The 22,540-nt window shown below is 48.7% G+C and overlaps 1 protein-coding gene across 1 annotated transcript in view; it reads right to left on the reverse strand.

Annotated features, from left to right (window-relative positions):
• The window catches only part of GRIK3 (glutamate ionotropic receptor kainate type subunit 3), a 119,643-nt gene that overhangs the window by 25,995 nt on the left and 71,108 nt on the right, over positions 1 to 22,540 (reverse strand). Inside the window, exons 5-10 of the mRNA XM_037381768.1 lie at positions 20,917 to 20,970; positions 16,405 to 16,578; positions 13,710 to 13,853; positions 10,289 to 10,396; positions 6,394 to 6,507; positions 1,555 to 1,758 (exon numbers count right to left, since the gene is read on the reverse strand). Of these exons, the coding sequence (XP_037237665.1) occupies positions 1,555 to 1,758; positions 6,394 to 6,507; positions 10,289 to 10,396; positions 13,710 to 13,853; positions 16,405 to 16,578; positions 20,917 to 20,970 (798 nt within the window). The remainder of the gene's footprint in view (positions 1 to 1,554; positions 1,759 to 6,393; positions 6,508 to 10,288; positions 10,397 to 13,709; positions 13,854 to 16,404; positions 16,579 to 20,916; positions 20,971 to 22,540) is intronic.

Here is a 22,540-nt window from a genome sequence, read left to right on the forward strand (position 1 = left end):
GACTATAAAATCTGTATTTTGAGCTGTATAGAATTTTCTGGAAGCAAAACTACAAAGGCAGGTTTGCACAGCCTGTGGCATATTCCCCACACAGCATCACGCTCCCCTGAGGGCTGTCCTTGCATGCCCTTGCCGCGCTTCCCGCTTCTCTGGGGTGAGCCATCTAAGGACTGCAGCGCTCTTCTTAAACTGATTAAGCATCGCTTTGTCCCTATAAGGGACATAATCATTATCATCTGCCTTTTACAGATGGAGGAAGTATTGCACAGAAGCAACTTGTCCAATGTCATTTAGGGCAGACAGGCCAAACCCCAGAAACACAACCTCGATCCCTGAGCCCCAGCTCCGCAGTCTCGCCACCAGACAGGGCTGTTATCTATTCACAGCGAAGCCCATTTACTGAAGTGACTCACCCAGCAAATATATTCTTCTCACATGAACTGTAGAGGCATCGCAGCTGCTATGTATGTAGGATTATTTTTGTCTCTTTTCTGCTTAGGCGATGTTTTCAAAACGTAACCAGGAACTTGAGAGGTGGTCTGAGGGCTGCACCACTTGACCAGGATATTCAGGAGAAGAGAGCTGTGTTACAGCTCTAGGACTGCTTATATCGCTGCCCGTGGTGAGGAGATCATAGATTAGTTTTGTCCTGATCTTTTATTTTAGAGACCTTGTCTGGGAACCAGAGCTTGATAAAAATGCCAGCTTTCTTCACTTCCCTAACTGGGCTTCTGGGATCACAGGATGTCCTGGAGGCAAAGTATCTAATTAGGAAACTGAGCAAGCTCTGCCTGTGCGTTGAAGTTTCAGACTAGGTGACTTCTTGGTGTCTGCGAGAGTAAAGCTGCCACAACAGTTTTGCTGGTGTTTAATGGGCTTTTAGAAGTGGCTGCAGAAGGGAAAGCACAGCTGCTCTGTTGCAGGGGGAGCTCCATGTCCCAGGAGATTTTAGAAAATAAGCTGTGTTTATTAAAAAAAAAAAAAAGTATTAAACTGTCCCCTGCACACCTGCTCTTACAGTCTGGATACATCATCTGGATTCAGCTGAGCTGTGTCTTGGACATGTCTGGGGTCCCAAAGCCAGCTCGGTGTTGTGCTCTGGACCATGTTTGTCAGGGGCAGAGCAGCATCATCATCAGGGGGATGCGAGCAGGCACAAAGTGCCCAGGCGGCCACACTGCTGGCTCAGGAGAGCCTGTGTGCAACCTGGCCTCGGAGAACGCTCTTCCCTCCCCTCTGTGTGCCCAGCCTGCAACCCACTGTGGGGCAGCAGCCTGGTGGCGAGGCTCTGCAGCTTCAGCCATTTCTGTACTGTGAGAAAGTCCATTTTCAGAAACTCCAAATGAATGTTTAGAAGAGTCAGGCAAAGAGATACTCTTCTGACCAATGGTGCAACACAGAGCCCAGGCGGGGTTGGGCACTTGCTGCGGCTATCCTGAGCCAGCGAGCAGTGGCCACCTGTCCCACCCCAGGCAGAAAGCCTTGGGGACAGCCTGGGCACAGCCACCCCTTGGCAGCCACCGGCTGCCCATGCCGCAGATGGGCCTCACTCACGTGGTCAATGAGCTCCTTGATCATGCCGTTCCACTGCCCCTTCTCATCTTGTGCCCCGTATTTCCCGTCCTCCACCAGCCGGATCTCATAGGTGAAGCCCAGGATGATGGCCAGCTCCTTCAGGAGGTCGATGCAGTAACCCTCAAAGCGGTCGTTCCCGAACAGGGCCGTGTCAGACTTACGGAACATGACAAAGGGCTCTTCCTGCACATGGGAAGGCAAAAAGTCCCCGTTAAGGGTCAGCCGGGGTCCCAGCTCCCGCTGGAGGCAGGGCTGCCACTGCAGGCCAGCCTGAGCCATGAGACCCAGGCTCTTCAAACAGGGTTGGCACTGTGACATGTTGGGAATAAATTAACTTTGCACAGCACATCAGCTAATTAGCAACCTTGTTTACCCCACAAAATTTAATTTTGTCTCTTCTGAGCAGCCAACTGTTTCCCATTTGGTAGGATTTCAGAGAGAAAAATAACCATTTCATGCTCTAAAAAAGAAGAATGTTGAGAAACAACAAAATGGGGGGAGGGCAAAATCAACCCCAAGTCCCCCACAGCAGAAATGCAGCCGACCCGCACTGCAGTACCTGTTATTCTCTACAGCAACGGCGAGCAAGAGGCTGGTGGGTTAAGGGCGAGGGAGCTGTGCGTGGCTGGTGGCCAGCCCCAAATGTTCCCCAGTTCAGCTTGCCTTCCTCTTTGCTGGCACTGCCTGGTGGGATACCCTGTCCCCATGCAGCCCTACTGCTGCCCGGAGAAAGTTTCTGCCATCTGCTCCAGTTATGGCTGCTGTGGAAAGGTTGGGGGGTGTCTTTAATCACCGTGGTGCCAAGCACCGGTGCAAGTGAAAAATGACTAATAAAGTGCTTTATAGCGGGCTTTGCCCTAAGGATCCCTGCCCCTTTAGCGGAGGCTGGCAGGTGAGGTCCGCAAACACAGCAAACTGCACAGCCCTTGGGTGTGTATCAGGCTTGGGCAGTCACCAAGGACGAGGGACACGGGGGAGCCCGAGGGAGAAAACGTGTAGAGGACAGATGGAAATGGCAAAAGATGGTAGGCAGCAGGCTAAAGCTAGAAGGCAAAGGGAGGCTGAGATATTAACAGCAGTTAACACGTGGCTCAAATTGAAGGTATCTGCAAGGCTACTGTCCTTGCCTGCGGGGTGGCCAGTGAGGGGAGGGCTCATGTTTTGCTCCGCCAAGGCAGCCACGTTGCTGGAGTCCCTGTGATATTGCACGGGGACAGGGGGACTTGAAGTTGCAGGAGGGAAGTTCTGAGTCCCAGTTAGAGTACTACCAAGATGCCTGGTCTGGTGGAACGCAGGTGCCCAGTCTCTGGTGGGTATGCCGAGGAGGGGGGTCAGGACCCAGAGCTGGGCTGTGCCGGCCTGGGGGTTGGTGGTTTTTGGCTTCCAGCACAATCTGCCAGCCTGCACCTCTGCTGTGGGGGACCTCTGCCACCCACTGGGTGGGCAGGCAAGCAGGTAGGAGGTGCCTGCTCGGCCTCAAAGCAGGGTGGGGACGAGAGAGAGCACACAAAGCTCGATTTGCAGAATTATAAAGCAAAACCGATAACATCACGCCTATAGAGTTTAGCTTGGCAGCACAGCTTGGTTAAATCCTGCTCTCCCTGGCCGCCTCCTCAGCTTTTTTCTCTGGAATTAGTGCTTTGTTTGTGAATCAGCTGAATCTATGGATCTTGATATAAATACACCAGCTTCAGAGCAGCCATAAAGCACTATTAATTTTGGGAAGCGCTGTAGGGATTACATACATATTTAACAGCCGAAGCACTGAACATTAGGACGCCACTCGCTTCAGTAATATATCTTCAGGTCTCAAACATTTCCTAGGGGGTAATTCTGAACTCTGTGAACCACTTATTCACGGACTATTTCACAATTTATTACTGAAAATGGCCAGACATCCAATTCACAAGCTCTCTCGGTTTGCTAATCGATTTCTCAGTGAAGGTGCCCTCAATTTCATAACTTCACAGTTCCCATATTGCTTGGGGAGAGTGGCACTGGCTGCTGGGGTAATATTTCTCTTCCAACAAGTCACTGCAATATGAGCAAAAGGGGAAAAAATAACCTTTCATGCTTTCCCTTTTAAAGGTTCCTCCTATGGCTTTCCTACAATCATTTACAGCAGTGCAAGAGTACAAAGGGGTGTTGCAAATGCAAATAAAGTTTAGGGTTGTATTTTATTTTTTAGAGTCCAGTATATAAAACCACAATTATTGCACAACTCAGGTCTAAGCACATTTCCTCCTCCTGCAGGCAAGGGAATTGCAGGACAGCTGCGGTTTCAAGGTAGATACCCCATGGCACGTGTGCAGGCCCAAGGAGTGGCACAATTAATAGGAACTGATATTACCCTTGTACATTACGTAATTTGTACATGCTCGTGGAGTACAAGATGAAAATGCTGCCTGAAAAAAGCATGTCAAAGGCAGATGGCTGACAGGTCTCCTCCTGGCTCCATCGTTTTGCATTATGCCGTAGCCTTTGAGGTACAGTGATTATTGCACTCTAGACCCAGGCATTTCCACAGCTCTGGCCATGCATCTCACCCCTGACAAGATACATCTTTTCTGGTTTCCCTCAGTCCTGTCTGTATAGCTGTCACCGATAGCCCAGTCCTGAATTTATCTGCTGTCCCTCAGCTTCACCCTGCAGTCGGGTGCTCCTCCAGGTCTCAGTGCAGGCAGCTCTGCTGCCATCCCTCCAGCCTTCTCCCCAGGGCTACCAGGCTGTCCCACCCCAGGAATTTTCCCTGATGTGCTGCACACAGTTCTAATTACAGAGGGTTGGGGGAAGAGGAGTCATTATATAACTTCTAGTGAGTTTTCTCCAGCTGCATGGGTTGAACAATTCCCTTAGAGCCAACACTGAGCCTCCGAGTGACTTGGTGTGATGTGTTATTCATGTTGCCCTAAAAATTTGCATCTCCCATGTACAGGTACTGGCAGCACTTTAGGTTACCTTGCTACAATGAATTAAACCTGGCATGGCAGGTCTTTCCATTCAGCCTGTTAGAAAAACAGTACCTAACTTCTGCTTTCTGAACACACCAAGAATGCTTAAATGTATAAGAAAAAACCCCAGCCCAAACCAAATCAAAACTGTTTGTGTATCATGCCTGAGTGCAGTCACACTGCTGCAAGGGTCTCAACAGAAGCAGTTTTACATTCTGATGCATGTTCAATTGTTAAAGTGCCTTTTGATCCATCATTCTGCTACTGCTTCTCCAGTAGCTCCTGATGTGATGATTCATTTCAGTAACTACAGCCAGTGGGGAACCTTTGCTGCTGCTGCCGGTTCTGCTACTGCACATGGCACAGGAACAGCGCCCCGTGCAGACTGCCCGGTATCCACGACCCACTGCACTCTCTTGGGACTGGTATGGTAGAAAACTTTTGGACTGGAAAGGAACTTTTCAAGTCTGCCCTGCATGTTGGGACATGAAAGTGGTGTGTTACGGAGCATAGCCAATGAGCTAAGCCTGTAGCTGACTCTTGGAGAGAGGGACCTTAAAGAAAACTTCTCCTTGGAACAAATACTATGTGGTGAATGGGAAGTTTGTTAGAAGGAGTGGATAATTTGCAATGAAAGCTGCAGCAGCGTCTGTATTTGGCTCACATTCTGCCTGCTTCTGTTCTGCTAACCTCTTGCTGATGGATACTAGCCCTTTGGTTTCAGCCTTTCTTCTGCCCTGGACCAAGTGGTTCTTTTTTCTGTTCTCCCCTGAGCATTTTCTTGGTCCTATTCCTTCTATGATACAGAACCCTACTCTTAGCCGGTCATGTCCTTTTCAGAAGGCAAGGGCATCATGAGGGATCACACTGCTCTGAACTGGGGAATGCATCCCCAGCTGGCTCTTTACCATCTGTAACTTTATGGTCCCCGAAAATACGGAACATAAAAGGGCCAGAAAATTTCTATAGGCAGAACCATAATCAGGCCCAATTTTGACCAGGCTGTCCAAGGGTTCACATTTTTTTTGCTTCCTGGTGACATGCCATGAGCCTGCGTTGTGTAATACAGCTATATAGAAACCAATGCCACTAGTCATCATCCATTAGATAGTAAATAAAAATTCATTCTGATCTCATGCCTGCTGTCAAATCCAATAGTGAATGTGATAACAAAATGCAGCACGACAGTTGGAAGCGGAGGAGACCTGTTAAGCAGCCGTGGTTTGCTGGATAACGGCATTACTCTTAGCTAGTTTATCAAATACGTACTTAAGAGCGGGAAAGAAACACGATTGTCACAGCTAAGCCAGGGTCTCTGGTTGTTGTTAGTATTTTCTTCTGTAACAAGAACGCTCCTATCTGAGGTGGGCAGTGCTGGCCATCTGACAGTGCCCGCTGCCGCGCTGCTGCCTGCCCAGGCGCTGGTGATAAATGGGTGACTTGGAGCTTCCCTGGAGCTCAGCACGTGCAAACCTGCACTCTTCAGCATGCAGGGAGTGAGGGGGACCGGGGACCCAGCCAGGCGGCTGAAGCAGAGGAGCTCAGCCAGGATGAGTAGCAGCCTCCTGGGCATGGGGATCACCGGCGGTTCCAGCTGGCCTGTGCCAGCCTCACTGCCTGCCACGTGCTGGCTGGCAGCCTGCTCGGGAGTGGTGGCATCGGAGGATGCTGCGGGTCACCTTGGTGCAGGTGCGTGGGCATTGCGGTGCCCTGCTGAGCCCAGCCTGCACGTGGGGGCTCTCTGTGCCCTTGCTCAGCTTTCCAGAGGGACTAACTGATCTGTACTGGGATACTGTAAATTTTCAGCAATATCATATATCTCTGAGATTTGTGCATGGAGGAAAAAGACAGGCTTGCAATCTCCTACCAGGACCGTCGTGACAATTAGAGATCTGTTGCTCAGCGAGTCTGTGACATTAGGCCCTCGTCCTTTGGAAATTTCTGTGATGTTCAAACCATCAGAAGGGCTCCACGCTCCAACCTAAAATGAAGGAAGCAAATGAACGCATGAACACGTGGTTTACATTCCTTTCCTGCTCTCAGCATCCTACTGGCCTGGGAGATGGAGCTTGCTGCTTTTGTCTGCATTAAAGAGAAGCAGAGCTCAAATTATCATCTTGTATCACCTAAACGGAAGATTCGCATTAACTCTTCAGCTGCAGGTCACTGTGGCTGCACATGTATAATAAATAACCCGTACTGCTGCCCTCTGACGCAGGTGCATGAAAGGCGACCATGATGACTGGAATTTAGGGGCTGGATGAACAATTTGCAAAGGTGTTGTGTAGCATAAACAGTCAAACTGCACTGAAGAATCAAATGTGAGCAACTATAAAGCAGAAAAAAAAGAAAAAACCCGACCAATATGAGGTCATTTTTCTTCTCTTTTATTTCCCCACAAATTTGCCTTGCTGGGGAGAATTAAAAATGACTTGACCAGCTCTGCAAATCCCTGGTAGGGACCATTCCTATCCTCTGTGCTGTGGCAAACTAGACAGACATTTCTAACACATCCCCTTGGAAGGGCCCTGGGCATCCCTCCAGGGAAGTCCATTGCAATGGTGGTCGCAGTCCTGGCAGCAAACCTGGAGGAGGGAATGGCAGCAGACTTGCTCAGGCATGGACACAGGTATGCATGGCTATGTTCCTCATCAATTTGAGGTGCTCTGTTTTTCTCAAGCTGTCAATTTTAATAAATTATTAGGTGTTAAGGAAGTCCATTGATCCAGAAATAGCAAAACATATCTCTATTTAAGAGAAGTCATCTGGGCAACTCTAAGCCTGTTAACCTGATCTCTGCGGTGCAGGGGAGGCTTTAGAACAAACTTTGAAGGCAGGACTGGCTAAAGGACTGTGACAGTGAGATAAAATGCCAGGAAAACTGGAGGAACATGGACTGCTGCCAGCAAACAGAGCAGGGTGGCCATATAGCCAGCCTGACAGTGAGAAAAAACAAAATTCCACGTGGAAATGGGAACAGAATGATCCATCTGTAGGGTCAAACTGCGAGATGGGACTCAGAAAGAAACCAAAGGCAGACAGCTCAAACCCACTGGGGAGCCAGGAACTTTCAATGTTTTATTTATTGCTATTTTTAAGAAGCTTCAACCTCTTCAGCAGTCTAAGGGGAGAACTTGGTTTTACCGCATCTCCAAAAAGAGACTTTGTAATGAGCAAAGCTGCCTGGCAAAAAAATGTCATAAATTCTAGAAGAGTTTCCATGAACTTTGTGAAAGGCTCTAAATATTTCAGGTAAAACCTAAGCAATCCCCCATATCTTCCTTCGATCACACAACCGCTGCAATGTCAAAAGATTATTGTTGTGCATGGGAAAAGAGAAGCAAGTCTATAAAGCCCATGCTAGCAGCACTGCAGACTCGGTGAACTATGACTTGCTGAGTTTTCTTTAAGAAAATTAAATACATGGCACTTAAGACTGAATTAATCAGTTTAAAATATTAAAAAAGGAAAAAAAGTACATTAAGAGAACTGTGCAAGTCAGATAGTCAAACTACATGTAATTAGGTCTGGTTAATACTCCTGTAATCCCTGGAACATCCAGGAGGTATAAGGATCAGGAGTTCAATCCTAAAGCTCAACAAACATAAGCTATTATACATAATGCACAATCCCATACGGGATTTGTTTGTAGTTTGGCATTTTGTTATTTCAGATTAACTATTGACATAAACTTAGCTTCAACAGAGATTTGACATCGATACTTTAAAACCCCTCTGGAGCTGACAAGAAGCTTTCAAAAAAATAATAGTGGGAACTGTGAAATCTCTGAATTGTTGGAGACAAAAGTTGAACGGCTGTACAGCGTATGCATCAAGGTTTGGCGGCTTCCTATGGGCTTTATGTGACACACCACAGCAATAAATACAGCTGGTGCCAGCTATTCTCCAGTACACCTGAGGAGTATTAGTTTGACAGATAGATATTGCGGTTGTAGTTAAACATTTAGATTCATGTGGTATCCAAATACTCACACATTTTTCTATTATTCTACCAACACAGCTCTCTGGCAGTCCATCAGTGCCACTGTATTCCAAAAAAGACGTTTTGGGTTTTTTATTTTAGACTCTGTAAACAAAATATTTTGTTAAAAAAGAAGTCAGGTTACAAAGATTGTCTCCTGCTCAGTTCTTGTGAGAGGGCAGCATCTTCCCCTGGTCCTCTCCTGCCTCCTTCCTGCACAAGCTTGGTTGATCACAGCTGAGACTGAAGGTCATTTGGTTTATTTGAAATGTTTTCTTTATTCCATATTTGACACCAAAAAATACCCACTAGGAGAGTGCTGTGGTGACCTTGAGATTTTTTATGTGAAGCAAGGAACTACTGCTGTGGTGTGAAAGTGTGGCAACAGTTTATTTCAAAGAAAAGGAAAAACAAACTGTAAAAAAAGGGGGATGGGGAAGTCAAGCTGTTTGGTCCCAGGGAGCTTCACTGCACAGGATCCGTCCCCTCCGAACCAAAGGGTTGATCAAACTGCTGCCTCCAGCCTCCGGGGACTGCCTACCTGCACGGTGTGATTAATTCCTGGAAAAGTCATCTGTGCATGTTGGGCTGCTTGCTGCATGGTTAATTGAAAACTCCCTCTCTCTGCTCCCGGCTGGATTTCCCGCAGTAGCATAACCTGTCCCCATGTCCAAAGGTTACAGGACTCAGCACTCAGCCCTGGCTGCCAGTCAGCACCTTGTGTGTGTTGGAAAGCAGACTCTGCTCCAGAAAGGGATTTGCTGCCCGGTAGCCAACTGTCTCCTGTAAATCTGCAAGACACCTTTAGCAGAACGGGGACTCAGACGAGCTCACAAAAGGGGTCAGGCTCCGGGAGCCCTCGGTGGCCTCACATGTGTTATTTGGAGCCTGATGAGAGCACAGCCCCTGGGCACTGCTCACTGCTGGGATCAGCTGGCCGCTGTGCTGGGCTTTCTTCACTTCGCTGCTCTCTTTTGTCTTAAATGATCTCACATTGAAACCCGTGTTCTAGGAGCTTTAATGCTTTGCCTTTTTGCTTTTTTTTTTTTTTTTTTTTAAAGTAATTGAAGAAAAGGAAATGAAATCCCCGCGAACACCTGAGAATCAGATTTGCACATCAGCATCATATTTCTGTGCCCAGAGGAGATTTGCACTAATTAAGAGGATCTGAGGCTACAGTCTTTGTGCCCTGTTGCCTCTGGGTGGCCGGGCAAACACGGCCACCAAACAAGACCCCTCCAGCCAGCCAGGCAAAAACGTGATTCGCTTTTTTTCATATTGTCCCTTAGATAACACAAAAATGCACACCACATCCCGCAAAATCTAGGCTGTAATAAGCGGGTGCCATTGCCAAGCCTTAGGCGGTTTCCATTGTGGGAAATCACACCCAAATGATGCTTTCAAGAGCTGTTGCCTCCTCAGGGAAAAATCAGGGCTTTGTAAGCAAGCCCAGCAAGATGGGTGGGGTGGGACAGGCTTTATTCCTTCCACCTTTGGCCTGGACAGGGAGGGGTTAATGGCTGCTCAGAAAGTTTCTTCTGCTTCCACTATCCCAGGAAAGTGCCACAAGCACTTCAGCTAGTAGCCATAATCCTAAGCAAGTTGCTTCAGGGCTAGTGAGTCATGGTTGAAGCATGGAAAAGGATCTGAGAAATCCCACAAAATAAATATCCTTCTATATAAAACCCAGAACACCTGGAAACAGTACAACCAGCAACCATTTTCTCTGTTGCCTGAGTATCAGAGTTAGACTATATGTGGATAAGACAAACCCTGCCTACCTTTTCGAGACCATCTTCTTTGAGGCTGATGATATCCAAATCAAAATCTGTCCGTAAACCACTGGTTTTATTAAAGACAATCCGTCCTGTTAATCCTTCCCATTGGGCCTGTGGAAGGGAGAAAAAGTAGCAGAGCTGTTACTTGGTATCATAAATAATCCTTTGCCCTCCACTGCATGTTCTTTTTATTAGTCCTTATACTGGTTCTTTCTCCCCAAAGAGTATGATTAATTAATAATCACCTCTGTTGCTGTTCAGACTGCAGACAGAGCTGGAGTTTCTCTTAACTCTCTTGCAGTCCTTGCTACAGCTTTTGTTTGCACCTTTTGCGTTCACCAGCTGTTCCAGGACGTGATGACTCAGTAGAAATCTGCTTGCATTTATCATGGCATCCTTGTGTGCTGCATTTATCCTTGTAGTACTGATAAATGCCGGGCTGCAGGGAGCTTGGGCTTGGGACAGCTCCAGTCAAGTTCATAAATAATCCCTTTTTGCACAAACCTGCTGATGCTTCCAAGGTGTGTGGAAGCTAAAATGTTCTGAACTCTTCTCTCTCTCCTTTCAGATGGAAAGTGGAGCAGAAGAGGCCAAGAGCCTGTCCATGCTAGCAGGCTAGCAGGCTCTGTTGTTTTGGAACAGGCCTGGGAATCTGGTGGGCCCACGCTGTGTCTGCAACCCTCATCCCGTTCTTGGCAGTACAAGCATGGGGTAGGTGCCCACTGTGGGGAAGCCCCACTCCTGGGGATTTTCCATGCTTGTCTGGATGAGGCCCTGCACAGCCTGGTCTGACTTGGGAGCTACGCCTGCTCCCAGCAGGGGCCTGGGGTAAAGATGTCTAGATTCAGGTCAACCAAAATTATTCTGTGATTCTGTTTCTTTTCCCCTGTGCACTTTGCAGCACCACCAGAACTAATCTTTCTGATTTAGGAGGCGAGAGCACCTCAAAGATCAGGTGTTAGCTGTGTTAGCAGAGCAGGAGCTAAGGGACAGCATGGTACACGGTGCCTGCTGTGCCTGGGGACAGTGCTAGGATGTGCTGTAAGTACCTGTCCCAAGGAGGATGCTCCCGTAGGAGTGCCAGGCTGCTGGCATGGTTTACTGCTTTGCAATCACAGCTCCGCAGCGCAGAGCTGAGGCTCGGGCTCTTTCCCCTGAGCGCTTCAGCGCGCGCTCCTCTCTGACAAATGTGTTTCCTTTATGGGTGGGGGAGCTTGAAATACCCCAGTGTGATGAAGGTGGCATAACGTATTCTCAGGGGGAATGACTGGCGTGTTTCCCAGTAAATACACTCCTCTGGCTCTTCCTCATTAATTCCTGAGGAGTAATGACAGCCTTCTCCCAGCCTCAGCACCCTTGTGTTTTGGGGAAGGCTGTGCTCAGTTTGCTCACTTTGGCAGGCAGGTGGTTTGCCCGTGGGACGCACAGCCTGCGGAGCCCCCTGGGAGCCAGGGAAGACACGGAGCGTTTAACGTACCCAGCTGGAGCAAACACAGCTGTGTGCTGAGCCCTGCGCCTCCTGCACCCACGGGCTGCACAGCTCCCGGGGCTGGGCTGGGGGGGCACGGTGGCGGCGTGGCCCCCATGAGCTCTGATCCCACTGGCGTCAGCCCTGTCTCTGCAGGCAAATGCCAAGTGCCCATTGTCCTGGCTTCTGGGCAGGCGGTGGCTGCTGAGGAGCATGTCCCCTCGCCTCCTGCCCTTGGCTCAGTCCCTCTGCTTCTTGGGGAGCCCTGACAGCACATGGGGTGAGGGTGGCCTCCCTGGGGCTGGCAGGGCCACTGTCCTGGCCCTTTTGCACCTCGGCTAGTGGGAACTAGCAGGGCTTCACCCCGGGAGTGGCAACTGTGGCAGTCCAGTACCGTGGGGGCCATGGCCTGTGCACGCACAAAGCGAGTGGTACTGGTGTCTGTGGGGAGCCCAGGGCCAAGGGAGCAGGTGCCTGCGGTGAGGCATCCCTCTGTGTGCTGCTTTGTCCTTACAGGAGTTTAGAGAGAGCAATTACTGTGTGTTCTGATTGCAACGGGGAGGAAGCTTATCCCTGCAACGGGCTGACACGGTGCCAGAAAGGGAAACAACAGGCAGGCACTGGAGTGTGAGGCTCAGGGTAATTTGCAAAAGGAGCCAACCAAACAAATTATTTACACTCTCTTTTGGCAGCCAGCTGGAGCGGCTTTCTGCAGAAGGGAACAAAACATGAGAAAGGAGAGAGAGGAGAGATACCATCTTCAGTGCCTATTAAGAAAAAAGTTCATTCTCTCTTGCAGTGGGAATCGTTCTTGCTTTCTCCTGCCTTACGTCTGCGTGCTCCGTGCAGCTCGGCAGCACCTGGGGTGGGCACGCTCTCACTGCACTTACGTGCCTGTGTTCGGGGGCTGTGGGGGTCTGCAGGCGATACTGCAGCACGAATCATAGTAACGACTAACAACACGCTTCTAGTCTTCTGTTTAAAAACTTTAGGGGATTTTATACCCAACCTTTTAAATGTGGCCCAATCACGTACCCAATATTGCAGTCAGTTTCATAACTTGCCATGTGGAAAGCCACAGGCATAGAAGTTTTAAAAGGCTTTAGGGTAAATAAGGGTTTTTCATCACAAAGACACATTTGGTAGGGTTTGCAGTACCTCCCTGCAGCTTTGTCTTAATTTTTTTTTTTTTTAATGCGAGGGCTTCTTTTCACAGACAGAGCAAAACCTGGGGCGTGAGTGAGTGCAGGGGTGCGTGCTCGGGGGCTGTTTTGGGAGGGCTGCCCACCTCTCACTGCACCTTCCCCGTGCTGCACTCCCTTGGTGAGCTCGCTGCTCACAAACACCCGTGCTTTGACTGCTTCCCTACTTAAGCCAGATGCAAACAAACAATTACGTGGGCCGAACAGAGAGAAATCATAATGACTGAAAACAGAGAGGGAGTGAAGCTGCCTCCTCACTCCCCTGGCTCCCTACTTGCTAAATCCACCGCTCTGCCAAAACTGTTCATCAGCGCGCAGGCAGAGATGCACAGCGCTGCCAGCTTTGCCACTGGGATTTAGTGGCACTGAATGGCCTTTGTGCACCCCAAGCAAATGTTCCTGTAAAAGGCAAATGGCTATTGCTCTGCTAAGAAATGGCCTCAGAGCGTGGTCCAGCTGCTCTTGACGCAAGAAGAGGCCAGGGCAAGTCTCAGTGACAGCATGGGAGATTTCAGCTTGTTTTGGCATGGCTGCATGGATGTTATTTTGAAGGCAAAGACAAGATTTTTCCTTTCTGGGTGCATTCAGCAGCCTGGTGTATATCTGTGCTTCCATCCAGTTGTACCTGCCCAGGCGGGGGGATTTTTTATAACTTCATACCTGCCAAGCCTCTCTGCTACATGTGGACGTACTTGCATGTTGGGGAAGTTTCGTGTTAGTGGGAAGTGATTATGGTTGCAAATCATGCTTTTACCTCTTTTATAAAATTCATGAAGCGGCCACCGAACCTCCAGGCTTTGTGCCGGTGGCACTGCAGGGAGTTCACGGTCATCTGAGGGGCGCGCTGGTAGCAGACGGAGACCACGTGCACCGCATCGTACAACAGGGCAGCGTCTGTCTAAAGGGGAACAGCATTTGTTTTGATAGCGGTTCCAGAGCAAGGAAGCACTGGGACAGCAAAGCAGCGAGGGATCTGTAAAGTGTCACAGGAGAAGCTGCAAGAACCCCCTTTGAGTTCCCCCCTGCCCAACACCCGCTGGACCCAAGCGTTTCTCTGTCCTGGTCCACTGCCAACCATCCCACCTCCTGGGTGTCTAACCCTGCAAACAGCACTCCGAGGGCAGGGCTGGGTTCTCCAGAGAGTCACTGCTTCTCAAGAGACTGCCCTAAATGTGTATGCTTCAATACAAGGCTTGTATAAACCTCTAAGCTGACCTCACATGCAAAGAACATCCTCAAAACACGTAGCTCTGCACATGACAAAGCCTCACAGTTTTTCTGTTACGTGTCTCTTAAGACTAAAAGATCATAGTTCTGCCTTAAAATCAGAGATTGTGAAAATGCCATTTGTGTACATCTATTCTGGTTATTTCTAGATTATTTACTACTGTATTGTCAAACAAGGGGGCTAGTACCGACTTCTGGATGTAGAAGACAGTAATAGAATTTTCTTACTTAGTCTGTTTTCTCTGAGTGTAAAAAACCCTGTATGAGAACATATTATCCACACTATTTTATACATGGGAAAATAAGGAACAGAGAAGTTAAATGGCTTGTCTGTAGGCATGGAATTTTCCAAAATGACCTGAACTGTCACCAAAATCAGGACCTCAGAGATTTGTAGCATCTTCCTGCATTTCAGTGATTTGAACTTTTTTTTTTTTTTCTTCCATGTAATGTGATGGTTTTAGATTCAATTTGAGATGCCCTATCTCACCTCCAAACACTGATCAAGAGAACTGGATTTATTTTTCACTCTGATATGGTAAGACCTCCTAGTGAAAATACATTATTTGCTGGCTTCACAAAGCTACAAAACAGATAGGAGTGTAGCAGCAGCGTAATGAAACACAGTAAAACAAAATAATACAGCAGACAACTGGGCAAATATCTAACAGGATGTGGCTATGGAAAAAATCCTCCGATGTTGGCAGCCATCCCTGTGACCTTCCCTTCCCTCAGCACACAAGCATGAAGAGCAGGCACCTGACTTGCATCCCATGGGCTCGTATTTACAGCAGCAGGGACAGGTTCTGTAAATTTGGGGCTGGGGGAGAAGGGGTGTAAGAATATGTCCAAGCAATTTCAAAGTGAGTTACATACTGTAATCCCCAGCTGAGATCAGGGCCCCACTGGGACAGGCAGCAGACAAACACAAATAAAAGGCAGGATCCCTTCTGAGGCAGCAAACAGGGAATGGGAGAGGGGCCAGCGGTGGTGGAGGGAACCCAGCACCCTTGCGGGCAATATGATGCTGCCCTTGTGGCCAATGCTGCAGAAAAGTAGAAGGCTGGAGGAGAATGGTGGGGCTCTCCTTTAAGGAAAAAAAAAAAAAGAACAGGAGGGATACAAGAGACCGTTTCAAGGTGAAAGTCTGGGAGGCTTTGCCACTTGTGGGGTTGGTTCTGGCAGATCTGAAGGGAGAGGGAAGGACGGAGCCAGTCAGCAATTACGGGGGTCGGAGACAGCCTCGCAGGGAAGACAGATGGGCGAGCAGGTGCTGTACCTTCCGAGCAGTAACTCAGCAGAGCAGAGCTGCCATCAGACCCTAAAAGGAGTCATCAAAGCTGCAGTGAAGCCCATCTCTGGGCATAGCTTTGGCTCTTTCTCCCTGCATCAATCTCAGCGAATTGCCTGGTGCCGTCCAGCTGTGTGCTGCACCCCCAGCCCCTGGCAGATGGGCGCTCGGCTGCTCTCAGGGTCTGTGTGGAGAGGCGATGGCAGCAGAGCCCTGCAAGCCCCTGTGGGACAGGACCTGGTGACCTGGCTGGTCCAGTGGGACAGGAGCGTTTCTGGTCCCCAGTGCTGCTCCCAGGGCTGGGCAGAGGCACTTGCAAGGCGATTGTCCTGCCCTGAGCTGAAACAGGACTTGTGGAGAGCTACTGAAGAGAGATGATGCCCTTTCCTGGGTGCTCTGGGGTTTGGGGCACACACAGCCCATCCCTTTCCAGGTTAGCGAGCGCTCGCTGCATCTGCACATCAGGCGAGCGTGGAGAAATCCTGCTGTGTCTGAACAAGGGGTACAATACCCAGCTGATTGCAGCTCCCTCTCTTCTTGTTCCCAGCAGGGTGCTTCCCCACCATGCTCAGCCCCTTCTGGAACTGAAATTTTGAATTTTGCTGGTCCTGGGGGCGGCTTTTTACTGGCAAGAAGGGAGGGGGAAGAGCACAGTGTCTGAAAATTAGCAAGTCCGTTGGCAGCTGGGCCTGCAAAAGTCGTGTTAACACAGCAGTGGGCTGCACAGGATTCACCAGCCAAACTCACTGCATTTGAGGGACAGTTATGAAAGGATGGAAGTGCGTGCCTTGGGGAAGATACCTGGGGTGAGCTGTTACTAGTATAAGAACCAACAAGAATAACATAAAGGCCTTAATCGACATTCCTGCCTTCCCTGCCACTCTGGGCTGCTTCCCAGACTTCACCCGTGGTTTGTTTAAATTTCTCATACCATCATCACACCATCGAGCAGTCCCAGCTCTGCCTTGGGCGCTGACTGCAGCCGCTCCATGGACCACTTGTCAATGATGGAGGACACATGCGGGTTCTCCACGTTGAGGATCCGGAAGCCGGTCAGGTTCACTCCAGAGTAGCGGTATGGTTCTAGGTCTAATGCATAAAGATCCTTAAAAGAGAGAAACCAGTTTAAACATTTTGTTTAGCTTTGTTTTGTTTGTCTTTTCTGTATCGGTTGGTGTCTGTGAAGTGAGAAGGCAGAGCCCGCAGAAGGTGGGAGGTAGGACGATGCCCTCACGAATTCGGTGGGTTGTACTGTCTGTTGCCATCAGTCGCTGCTCGCAGGGACTGGTAGGTGTGAGTGGAATTTGGGTGTCGTATGTGCAGGTTCACCCACACGCAGCAGAGGGAAACTCCTGCCAAAGAGCCCACGCTCTGCATACAAGAGGCAAGTGAATTATGGGGAGAAACCCAGAATCGCTATCTGTAACCACCCAAAAAGAGGCTTGTGAGCAAGGGGGAGGGGACGAGGCAGAGTTCCTCTACCCGAAGCTCCCTGGGGCCTTTCCATGGAGGATTTGCTGTAAGTGCTGAAGCCCACAGGGTGCTGCAGATGACAGAACAACTCTGAATGCAGAATGCCAATTTGCAGACGGCTATCAAAGAGGAACTAAGACGCATTTCTTGACATTACGACCAGCCTACACAGTCTGCAAATGAATGAGAGTGCCTTTTATAAGATTTAAAAAAACCACAGCCAGGCAGTCCTCAGCTCTGCTGGCAGCCAGCCCACAAGCATTGCCTGGCAGACAGTGAGAGAGGGGTATTTGGAGGCTTCTGCGAGTACACTTCTTTAATGCATCTCTTGGCTCTGCTGCATGTCTAAATATTAACTTCAGTTCAGGGATTAACTTCAGTGCTCAGTAACCAGTCTGAGTAGTTTGGGGTTAGACAGCATGGCAAGAGCATACCACAGCTGATCTACTCTGCCAAAACCCAGGGCAGCTGACACGAGGGGGATCGTGAATGAATGTGGTGGAGAATGGCAGTTGGGAGGGTGCTTCGTTAATGAGAATCATTTTTTGGATGGGACATATTTGATCAGAGTTTATCCTGAACAATTTCTGCAAGTGTTCAATGGTAATAAAAATGTGGGGAGGCAGAAAGGCAGCACCACTGTCTTCTTCGATAGGGGGTGTGTGTGTGTGTGAATATGGGAATGGTGTTAATTGCTCTCACAAGGGATTATAAAGACGAGTTTAAATACAGCATGAGATTATGTGTCCATTGCTTTTTTGTATAATGTGGCTACACCGGCAGGACCCAGCCATGCTGTGGGTTCACCCAGACACAGCGTCTGTCAGCAGCGAGCTTTGTTCTGCCCACGGGGGAGCTGGAAAAGCACTGGTCCTAAAACACTGCCCTAAGCAAAGCATAACAAAATCAGCACTTGCCATCAACTGAGACTTCATTCTCAGTGGGAGAGCAAGGAATTCTTATAGCTATTTTGCTTTAATAAGCTTTGGGGGTTTGATATTTTCCTTAAGCACTGGCCTCTGACTTTACACCCCCAAGGCATGTTGCTGATGGATGCCATGTTTTAATCTGCAGGTGCAGCCAGGGACGGAGTCATTAATCACACCCACAACAGAGTTCAGGGTCTTTGTTGTCTGGGGTTTTTTTCCCCTGAAAAATTGCAAGCACAAACCTCCACGTTTTACTAAAGGGCATTGTGGAAACCAGGCCATGATGCTGACTTTTAAATGACTTACAGTAAGTAAGGGCAAATACAGTTGTTTAACCTCAGACAGATGCTTCTATTATCTGGTTGTGAGGGTGTACAGTGGTCTGTGCCTGACCCACTGGAATAGATTTATTTATTTTTTCAGAATTCATGACTTTTCGTCAGACACTTCAGATTGTATTCTGGAAATTGTTGTAGGGCAATAATTTTCTGTTGTAAATGCAGATCATTTTCCCCTTAGAAAATGCAGATCATTTCCCCCTTAGAATGTGACTCTATGTGACAAATCTGATCCACCAAGCTCCGGATCTCATGGTCCATCGCAGAGCTGCCAGCCCACCAGCCCCAGCCACCTTTCCAATCCTCTGGGTATTTTGGGTGCCCTCCCTGTCCTCCTGCTCTCCACTGACCCTTCATTTCACCAGGTTCCTATAGAAGCCAACCTCCCATCAGGTCCCTTCTTGGTTCCTGTTTAAATCTCAGCTGCACCTGATTTATCATCTCCTGGAATTAAGAGGATAATTAAGAATATAAGCTGAGTATCAGAACAGGGGGAGGTGTAGGGGGAATTGCCATATCAGTTTATTCTGGATTTTCTGCTGCTGCCCAGCCACAAATTGAAACATCTGGTTCTATTTTCCACCTCATCTACACTCCCTTTCACTCATTATTTTCTGTACTTAAGATTAATTATCCCCTCCATCCTACTACCATTAACCAAGTTTTGTTCTTGGTATTTCTGTGTGGCTCTTCCCCTTTCTCAGATATGCTCTCCCACCTCCCCAGTTGGAATTCCCAGCTTTGGTTCATCAGTCGTAGGTGACAATGCTGAGGTCTGATCCGCGCTGCATCCAGCATGCACAGTAGGGAGCTGTAAAAGCAGGTGTCCGGGAAGGGCATCCTCCATCTGCTCTTGTGCAAAACAGCTCGTGGATAACGTGCCTTCCATGGATTGCTGAGGATCCCTGGCTGGGCACGAATTGCTTGGGCAGCTGTTGCTGGGAGGAGTGGCCGTGGCCCTAATGGGAGACGTGCATGTGCAGTGCCATTGGGCTAACAAACTGTCATGTGTTCAGTCGTGAGTGCACTTGCGCTGTGCCATGACCCTCAGGTACACGGAGTTAAACAAGTACCTGATTATCAACACCAGTGGAAAACGGCTGGTTTGGCCTAGCACCTCATCGAGAGCAGGCAGGCTGGGTGTCTAAGTTTTGCTTATGTCAACTCAAAGCCCAGGAAGAGATTCCTGCTTCTGCCCATCTGTAACTTGCAGCAGCTGTGACAGCAGGCAGTGGGGAAACTTCGGTATTTGCAAGGACTCATTGCTACAAGCTGCCCAGAAATTCCTAGAAGCGTTGAGTTTAAGGGGTTGTCACTGCTTGGATGTCACACTTTGCAGGATGTAAAAGCTGTGCATGCATTAGACAGAGGCTCGCAAGTGTTCCTCCTCCTCTGGTAGGAAAGGCTGATGGGCCTCCTCATGCTGAAGTCAGTGAACTGTAGTCTTGCAGCCTAGCAAAATGTTGAAGCATTTCACGCCAAGTGTTGATACACTGTGCTCACTATTGACTAGGGACCTTTTAGAAACATTCAGTATAACATAATAGACTAATTCATTAGCACCCCATGGGTCCTGTACTGTAGAAGCTGAAGCACATGCATTGCAAGCTAGGAAAACATTGCCTTAAGGAATGACAGATTAAAATATCTTTCCCATGATATAACTGTTATTTCAGGAAAGTGGCATTAATTGTGATTGCTTATCTATTAATTTATTATAATTCTTCTTTTCCCACCTCCAGGCTGTACCTACACATGAAATGTACTCTAGGCTCAGCTGGGGCTGATTAATAGGAGGTTATCTGGGAAATGCTTAAAGCTGCCTGGAATAGATAATGGCAGCAGGGGTAATTAAAATGTCTTTTGCATTTGAAAAATAAATTTTGCAGTTTTTAAGGGTTGGTTTAGTCTGTTTGTTTCCTAAAGGCAAAAAGATAAATTGGATTTTCAAAATCACACAAAATTCAACAGTATACTAGACAGTAGCATCCTAAATGGAAACAGAAGTGGCATGCCAAGAAACCCAAACCAAAATGCCTCCTGGAGTCAAAGAACCGGCCTGTGTTTAACCAGAGCAGACTTAATTTCAAGCTGAGTTCTTCTCATGCAAAATAAACCTGTGGTACTGAGCTCTCGACCACAGCAGGGCTGCTCCTGGCTCTTAAGGGAGCCCTAGATGAACACAGAGGAGCACATCCCCAGTTCTTACTGATACTCAGCCCCATCACATCCTGTCTGTGGGACTACAGCCTCACCAGTTCACACATGGGCTCATCCTTCAGTGCGTGGGTAGCTGCACTGAAATCAAAATGACTGGGAAGGGAAATAAACCTAGAACCTACATCTGTGCAAAGCCGGAGCAGCTCCAAAGGAGCGAGCCAGTCCAAAAGCAGTGAAAGAAAAGACTGACATCTCAGAATGAGCACCGGGCAATACTGCCGTTGTGGAGGTGTTACAGCCAAATCATTGTGGTCTGATTTTAACCTGAAGATAAATCTAGCCCTGCTCTCACCTCCTGTTAGGTTACCAGACCTCTCTTTCCCTGTCTTTTCCCACCCCACTGCTTTAGTGTCCTGCAGCTGTGCAATGCGTGCCCTGGACAGGACACCCAGCCCACTTCCCTGCCTCCTGAACTGCCTCCTCACTCCCCACTGCAGCTCAGCAGTGAGTGTAAAAGGTGTTTGCACAGATTAGATACTTTACCAGAGTGGTGAAGATGAAGTGGTAGTATTCTGTCATCATTCCCATTGCCATGGCCTTGAGGAGAGTAGGGAAAGGAGGTTAGTAAGAGTGGATACAAGAATATAACAGTCATGCAACATAAACCTCTACAGAGCTGATCTGGTAAATGCGGCAGGAGACAGGCCCAGGAACCCAGAAGCTGGGTTCTGACCAGTCCTGTGAAGCAGTTACGCATGTGCTTAGCCAGCAAGGGGCCTGTGCTTAAGTGCTGAACTGAACTGTGGTCCTCGAACCTTTCTGAAACAGCAGCAAAGCCCCAGTGTCCAGCTCCTGCAGAGGCTGGTGGCATTTCTGGGTGTTGCTGTGCCACAGAAGGCTGGGACACTGTGGCACACCACTGTGCTCACAGATCACTCATGGTGCAAAATCTCCAGGGCTACAGGCTTGCTTCTGTCTGCATGGCTGGGAGAAAGGGGGTTGCCTTTCCTTCTCAGATACCAACAACAAGCAACCTTCCATAAACCCATGCTGAATGACCACAAGCAGCCTGTTCTTATGGTTACAAGTCCGTGTGCTGGCTCGGAAGCTAAGTAAAAGGCTTTTTATTTCTTACGTGTATTTCTGGTGCTCTGCATCCCTTCCCCTTCAGTGTCCATTCGTATAATGAATATGTACAGCTCTTGCCTGTGTGTCTCTACTTCCTGCATCCAATAACCAGATTCTAACTTAGTGCCTGGTTTACAAATGGGTCAGTGAAAGTATAGGCACAGGAGTGGGGAGTGGGAACATCTCCCGTCTCTCAGCCCTTGGAGATTGTGCTCCAGACCTGCAGGCTCTTGGCCAGCCCAAGCTCTGGTTGTGCCAGCTCCGACATGAAGGATGGTTTGTGCAGATTGCTGAGATTTGCATAACTGAGCACTAGAGAGAACATGTTGTTCTGTGAGGTTTGTTGGAGGGTGACCGTGGGCTGAAGGGACCTCGGCTGGATGAGCTTGTTCAGGCCCTACACAACAGGAGGGGAACGTGTTTCTGTCTGTGAGAAAGATCACCTTGAAGTTGGTGGCTGGCAAAAGGAAAGAGATACCCATGGCTTTGACTGTGATGCTGACTCTCTGAGCATGTTTTCTAGAGAAAACACATGCAAGAGCACTTTAAAATCTCCACTGATGGGAAAGTGACTTCGAGTCCCCCCAGGAAACATTTTTGCTAAAATTACTAGGGCAGAATTTAGCTCTGAGGAAGGAAGTGGCAGTTTGAAAAGAAGTGAGATGTCAAAAAACAAGGGAAAAGGAAAGGATCTAGATCACAAGCCTAGATGTAAGTCTATTGTGTGGTTTTTACCACCACGTTTCCTGGCCTGGAAATACCTTTTGGAAAGCCTGGCAGCACCTTCTGGAAAGCGTGGCAGCTGTCTCTGCAGCAGCGTGCTGTCCCGTCCCCCTCCTCCCTGCCTGGTCGGTGAGTCTGCAGGGCTGCCTCATAGCTCTATGCTGAGCTGCACCCTTTGGTGCAAAAAGCAGGAGCAGGGACCGACACTGAAGTATGTGAGGCATCACTTGGAGGAGGGGAAACCAACTGAGAGTAAATCATGAGATTCCAGTTCAGATTCTACAGCTGGATCATTTCAGTGGTAGATGAAGAGTCC

The sequence above is a fragment of the Falco rusticolus genome, chromosome 3, assembly GCF_015220075.1.
Source record: "Falco rusticolus isolate bFalRus1 chromosome 3, bFalRus1.pri, whole genome shotgun sequence".
NCBI lineage: Eukaryota > Metazoa > Chordata > Aves > Falconiformes > Falconidae > Falco > Falco rusticolus.